The sequence below is a fragment of the Montipora foliosa genome, chromosome 2 (genome assembly GCF_036669935.1).
Source record: "Montipora foliosa isolate CH-2021 chromosome 2, ASM3666993v2, whole genome shotgun sequence".
NCBI classification, from domain to species: domain Eukaryota; kingdom Metazoa; phylum Cnidaria; class Anthozoa; order Scleractinia; family Acroporidae; genus Montipora; species Montipora foliosa.
Window position 1 is genome coordinate 26774004 of NC_090870.1, and position 7500 is coordinate 26781503.

The 7500-nt window shown below is 38.9% G+C and overlaps 1 protein-coding gene across 1 annotated transcript; it reads right to left on the reverse strand.

Moving 5' to 3' along the window:
- Window positions 1-2905: 2905 nt before the first annotated feature.
- Window positions 2906-3904, reverse strand: LOC137991408 (melanocortin receptor 5-like). Its single transcript, XM_068836503.1, has one exon. The coding sequence runs from the start codon at window positions 3902-3904 to the stop codon at window positions 2906-2908; it is 999 nt and encodes a 332-aa protein (XP_068692604.1).
- Window positions 3905-7500: the final 3596 nt, after the last annotated feature.

The window sequence follows — 7500 nt, forward strand, 5'->3', positions numbered from 1 at the left end:
ATCAAAACAATCACTAACTAAACGCGCGAAATTTCCCGCCTTCTGAGAAAGTTACCTGTAACCACTGTGATTTCTTATTGGTCTATCGCACGGTTTGCAGGAGCGGTTGCAAATATTTGGCCACATCAATTACTGTTAGTTTTTGTTTTACAAGTCCTCGAATGGAAATGTGTACAGAAAAACTGTTCAATTACGAGTTTCTGAAGTCCATAGACAAGCTACATAATCTGAAAAAAGGGGGGGAAAGTATATGCCGCCATGATTATGTAAGAAAAACTATTGCTTTTTGTTTCACGATACTGGTTGAAAATTTGAATGGAAACGTGTACAATCGCCAAAAACGATGCAATTGAATATTTTTAAGTCAAAGACAAGCTACATATCTGCAAAAAGAGAAACTGAAGTTAGTACCGCCATGAATATGTTAGGAAGCCAAAAGGTTTGAAAACAAGAAGCAAACTTTGGAAATTTTTCAGTATCAGGGCTTTTGTTAAAGTCGTAAGCGTTTTACCCTATAAATAGGATTGGGAAAGAATGAGGCATCCCTCGGCCATTTAGCTCTCTTTCTTGCCCTAGCTCACGACTCGATTAACTCTGAAGTGACTTCTTTGCGGACGACTATACACTGCGGCGAGAGGTCTCGGTAATTCAGTTGGCGATTGCCAGTTTTTCTCGCGCGCGAAGAGGGGATGCGCGGCGCGGGGCGGCGCGTCTCATGCGCGTGTATCACAACTTTAGAGACCACCCGCAGTGTGAAGTGAAATGAAGTATTAGTCTCTTCCCTCGGGGCTTTTCACGACTAATTTAAAATGCTTTTTGTTGGGGACTTTAGCCAGACTGCATGTTACAATTTATTCAGGAAGTGAAAGACGCCACCGACTAGTTTTGGTCAGACCACAACACCGGGGACAACGTCCCCTACTCATTTCGATAAGTGAGTGGGTTCTTTAACGTCCCATACTATTTGGTTTTCAACAAGGGCTATGAGACGGGATCTCCGGGTTTACAGTCCTTATCCGAGAAGACTTGAAAGTTTAACCATTTGCGGGTGTAATTACAAAGGCAGCACTTTCTTCTCAGTTCTCTCGATAAGCTGCTTAAGGTATCCTCGCTCTTCAAGGGGGGCTTTAAATGATTTGGCTTGGAATGTCTTGTAAGGATATTTTTGCAGATGTGAATAAGAGTAAAAACAGTTCCTGACCGTTATTTTCTGTACCATCAATAAGAATTTACAAATCCCAAAGACTTTCGCTAAAAAGCTCTCGTAAGCGCCATCCTCTGTTGTTTATAATTTTGGTCGCTTACGAGAGCCCATTCTCGTAAGCGACCAGCTTTAGTTGCGACCACTTTTTCGAATTCCCTGGGTAGTCGCTTACGAGAGCTTCGACTGTAGTTGCTAATTACAATATTAGTGTAACTGCAAAAGTTAGATACATACATTTCATTAATTAACAACTTCGAGCGTTCAGATGAAATAAAGCAAAATTAGTTCCCCCCATTTCGATTTTGACTTGAGCTGATTTCAGTCACTGTACTCGTTATGTTATGAAGCAAGCGTATTTATTTACTCCGTAAATTACTGATTGCCAAGTTAAGAATGTCCTATCGTCCCTAATTGGCTTGCATATCCGTCGTCTAACATCTCTAGTGTGGATACAGTTGAGTTAAATGTTTGCGTACAACAGACCTGGGGGTCTACAGCTCGTCATCAGACTTGCCATAATGCAGTTAAAATCGACATCATTCGCGATACCATTTGGGGTTATCGAGGCAAATTGTTGCAAGGAGTTTACTGCGCCTTTCAATAACATGCGGACTCTTAAATTCAAAGGTCAAGCGACGAATGCATTTTTCGCTACCGTCAATCAAATGTTCGGCGGCTCCTTCGAGCTTCCGACTACTGTCGAGTGCGCAGTAATGAAGTCACATCGTTGAGCCCACTTCAGTCAACAAAGTCGGAAGCTGGGAGGAGCCGCCGAACATTTGATTGACGGTAGCGAAAAACGCATTTGTCGGTTGACGTTTGAATTTAAGAGTCCGCATGTTATTGAAAGGCGTAGTAAGAGAAGACGACGGTCACGGCGAGGACAGCGCAAGAAAGCAAGAATATTATTGGACAAGAGCGGAGAAATAATTGTGCTTCTCGTCCGGCAGGCATTTTTGTACATTTCTTGACTTACACTGCAAAACAACATCGTGAAATCACCAAATTTAATGAGCTTACAACAGTCAATCGTTTACACTTTATCCTTATTTCAAAACCGCTTGTATCAAGACTATCATAAAGTATATAAGATGGAAGAATCGCTAGCATTTTTTTAAGAGAAATTTCGTTGCCGAAGCGTCGTCGTTTCTTCAACTCCCTACTCAAAGATTGTTACGAACTACGATAAGTACGTGTTGATTTCTTAAATGTTCATGCTTACAACACACGATTCTCAGACCCTCAACAGCTTTTACAATTAACTTTGAATGGATCTCTCACCTGAACCATCTACGAGTTTTAATTTTGCTCAGTATCATACCGATATTGGTAAAGTTATACCAAAGACCTATTTTTTAAACCTATTTCTCTGGATCTCTTGCCTCAAGAGAATATCGCGTTTCTGAGTGATCAATGACGAATGCATAAATAGTGCAAAAGAGGTTATGGAGTGCAATGCGAAAGTTGCTATGGAAACACATCAATTGGGTAACTTTGTTAAGTATATAATAAATAAAAATCATTTCCCCTACTTATGATGAGTATAGCTGAAACTAGTTGTTTTCCCACAATTTTGCTTCTACAATGATAGAGAGAGAGATAGAGCCAGTGGTATTTAATCAGGGGCCTATTTAAAGAAAGTTACATTTTCTTCCAAATATTTTTGAAACATAAGTGCCCTTGGCATTCGGAGTTTTAAGATTATTTGACGCGAACGCTACCCTGACATTTTTTCCTATTTTCCGCAGAGACCGCATGAATATTGTCTTCGGACACCTTTATATGCAAGAGTTTTGCGAACTCTCTTCGATATTTGTGACATCTCACACAGTAAACGTACGGATTCAGGGCTGAGTTACACACTAATATCACCTGTACCCAAGCGAAACATTTTTTGAACAAAATCGGCTTTTTAGAGGGATTCACAAAGATGGGAAGAAGTATGAGTGGCAACCAACACAAGGCATAAATTCCGACTATGGTGAAAATAGTTTTTGCTGCTTTCTTCTCCGAAATTTGTCGTGCGGTGACGGCCTGTCTTTGTGACTGAGAGAATGAGCTTGGTATTTGAACTTTATTTTCTTGACGCCTGGCGATAAAGTAAAGATAAGCGTACATACTCATCGTGCACAGCATCAAAGTTAAGTTGTGGCTACTAACAATGACGTGGGGAACTATATTCGGCGGGGCGTAGAGTGCTCCGTAGGTGACAGCGATCAGCCAAACGAAAGAGATGGCAGACAAAGCTGGTTTGATTGTCATTATGGATGGGTATTTCATTGGAAGGCGTATAGCAATTACACGATCAACCGTAACTGCGAACATGTTGTTGACCGAAGCAACCACAGAACAAAAGCCCAAGAAATTCCACACTATGGCAAGGGGAGAGTCTCGATCAGTCGCTGGACTTGCCAGATTGTTGTAGTAGAAGATGGTCAAGGGCAAGTAAACGACGCAAACAGTAAAATCCGAAAATGCCAGACTTGATATGAAGAAATCCGGAACGCTTCGGAGGCTCTCAGATTTCAATACAGCAAGCATGACCAAAGAATTTCCAGCACAGCCAAAGAGACTTATCAAAGTGCATAAAATGGTGAAAATTACGAGAGCACCTGGATCAAAACTGAGGTGGTCCTCTCTCGTTTCCGAGTCGTTGAACGTTCTACGTTCGTGTATCGTTGAGTTCACCAAAAAGGACATGATAAAACGGTATCAACTGTTTGCTGGGAACTGAGATCAGTTGCCTCTGCATGAAAGATGAAAATATATAATTTATTGAAAATATTGTCGATTAAGAAAAGAAATCGAATCAAATCCTCCAAGTACTTGTGACTTAATTAAGGGTTGCTATTGGAGCTAGCAAATAAGAAATAGCATGAGGAGCTTAACTTGTGTCAGGAATGTGATTTTGAGTGACGTGTCAAAATAGTCCAGAGGCACAATAAATCAATTTGAAATATTTTCTAAAACACGGTATACGACGGCCAGCATCATGTAATTAAAAATGGAAAATTATTTCTTAACTTTCAGGGCTACCGAGATGCAACTTGTTTTGCCTGGCATACACTTTTCTCAACAGCAACGGTGAATTGGTTCTTTTCTGATTTTAAAGCAAACCATTTTTCAGTTTTATACTTATGGAATTCGATAACTGAGGAATAAAACTCAACAGCTATTACACCTTCAAAGATCTGTTTCCCTAGTTCTCCGGTTAAACATGAAACGCTAGTGATGTATTGGTGTATTTGTTAATTTAAACACAGGCAAATTATTTCTTAAGTTTCAGGCTACCGAGATGCAACTTGTTTTGCCTGGCATACACTTTTCTCAACAGCAACGGTGAATTGGTTCTTTTCTGATTTTAAAGCAAACCATTTTTCAGTTTTATACTTATGGAATTCGATAACTGAGGAATAAAACTCAACAGCTAATACACCTTCGAACATCTGCTTCCCTAATTCTCCGGTTAAACATGAAACGTTAGTGATGTATTGGTGTATTTGTTAATTTAAACACAGGCAAATTATTTCTTACGTTTCAGGTTACCGAGATGCAACTTGTTTTGCCTGGCATACACTTTTCTCAACAGCAACGGTGAATTGGTTCTTTTCTCATTTTAAAGCAAACAATTTTTAAGTTTTATACTTATGGAATTCGATAACTGAGGAATAAAACTCAACAGCTATTACACCTTCGAACATCTGCTTCCCTAATTCTCCGGTTAAACATGAAACGTTAGTGATGTCCTGGTGTATTTGTTAATTTAAACACAGGCAAATTATTTCTTAAGTTTCAGGCTACCGAGATGCAACTTGTTTTGCTTGGCATACACTTTTCTCAACAGCAACGGTGAATTGGTTCTTTTCTGATTTTAAAGCAAACCATTTTTCAGTTTTATACTTATGGAATTCGATAACTGAGGAATAAAACTCAACAGCTAATACACCTTCGAACATCTGCTTCCCTAATTCTCCGGTTAAACATGAAACGTTAGTGATGTATTGGCGTATTTGTTAATTTAAACACAGGCAAATTATTTCTTAAGTTTTAGGCTACCGAGATGCAACTTGTTTTGCCTGGCATACACTTTTCTCAACAGCAACGGTGAATTGGTTCTTTTCTGATTTTAAAGCAAACCATTTTTCAGTTTTATACTTATGGAATTCGATAACTGAGGAATAAAACTCAACAGCTAATACACCTTCGAACATCTGCTTCCCTAATTCTCCGGTTAAACATGAAACGTTAGTGATGTATTGGTGTATTTGTTAATTTAAACACAGGCAAATTATTTCTTACGTTTCAGGTTACCGAGATGCAACTTGTTTTGCCTGGCATACACTTTTCTCAACAGCAACGGTGAATTGGTTCTTTTCTCATTTTAAAGCAAACAATTTTTAAGTTTTATACTTATGGAATTCGATAACTGAGGAATAAAACTCAACAGCTATTACACCTTCGAACATCTGCTTCCCTAATTCTCCGGTTAAACATGAAACGTTAGTGATGTCCTGGTGTATTTGTTAATTTAAACACAGGCAAATTATTTCTTAAGTTTCAGGCTACCGAGATGCAACTTGTTTTGCTTGGCATACACTTTTCTCAACAGCAACGGTGAATTGGTTCTTTTCTGATTTTAAAGCAAACCATTTTTCAGTTTTATACTTATGGAATTCGATAACTGAGGAATAAAACTCAACAGCTAATACACCTTCGAACATCTGCTTCCCTAATTCTCCGGTTAAACATGAAACGTTAGTGATGTATTGGCGTATTTGTTAATTTAAACACAGGCAAATTATTTCTTAAGTTTTAGGCTACCGAGATGCAACTTGTTTTGCCTGGCATACACTTTTCTCAACAGCAACGGTGAATTGGTTCTTTTCTGATTTTAAAGCAAACCATTTTTCAGTTTTATACTTATGGAATTCGATAACTGAGGAATAAAACTCAACAGCTATTACACCTTCGAAGATCTGCTTCCCTAGTTCTCCGGTTAAACATGAAACGTTAGTGATGTCCCGGTGTATTTGTTAATTTAAACACAGGCAAATTAATGCCCCAGTGTATTGCTAAAATTAAAAACAGGCAATTTAATATGAAGCGGTTTTTATCTCAAAATTAACTTGTCAATTTTAGTCTTTCTTTCAGTGTTTAAAACTTTGAACGAACAACGTCAACTTTGTGCAAAGAACGTCGCCTTTTTTGTACAAACAACGTTAAAGTTTTTTGCAAATAAAGTTCATACTTTGTACGAACCTCAACTTTTTACGAACAACATCTGGTTTGTATAAACAACGTCAACTTTGTGCAAACAACATCGACTTTGTGCAAAGAACATCGACTTTGTGCAAACAACGTCCACACTTGTGCGAACAGCACCGATTGGCCCACGAAGATACGAGAAATTATCGATTCAGCTGCGTGGGAAGACCGCTAGTAGCCATTACTGAAGACGCAAAACCAAAACTCATGGCGACTCAAAGACTCAAAGAGTCAAAGAGGCTACGTAAAAGAGCACATTGCTCGATCTATATTAAAGGGACGTTTTAGTCTGCTACATGCTGGTAACTTGCGGAATAATTTAGGTTGATTATCTCTATTTTAAAATTGATAGGATAGAGCACATTTTGTCTGTAAGTTCACCGGGCAGGTTTATATCGATATCGAATTCAGCGTGTTTCAGTGTGTAAGGGATGCTACTGAAGGAACTTCTAGCGTATGAGTTGGACCGGGTCTCCAATACAAGTGGTCAAGGATATTAAGTGGAAATCGAGGACGTCCACGATATGATGTACAAAACATGCATTAAGGTACATGGACCTGGAGAGTTTGTGACTAGTGTCAACGTGCCATAAAGCTTTTGGTAGGTACACACTGTACCATCTACGGTGAATTATTTGAAGACGAAGAGACCTCATAAGCACCCCTTCAAAATCTGTCCTTCGCATAGACTCTCTTATACGCCACTTCTGACTATGATTCCCTATTGAACGTAGTATCCCAAGGGTAACATTAGGAACACGATACCTACTGCGTGGAAAATGTTCTTTACATCTAGCAAAACGTTGTGGACAATGAAATTCCATAGTCTCGCAATCTTTTGTTTACAGTGGCCTGACTGACTGCTAACATTTTCGCCATTTCAGAGACTTTGAACCTGAATCCTACGAAAAATTGTACTTGTGCCTCTCGTATATCGTATCGTAGACGTCCTCGATTTCCACTTTGAACTTTAATGTTTATAAACATAACATTGAAGAGCATTAGTGCTCGTTACAGAAATGCATGTCTCT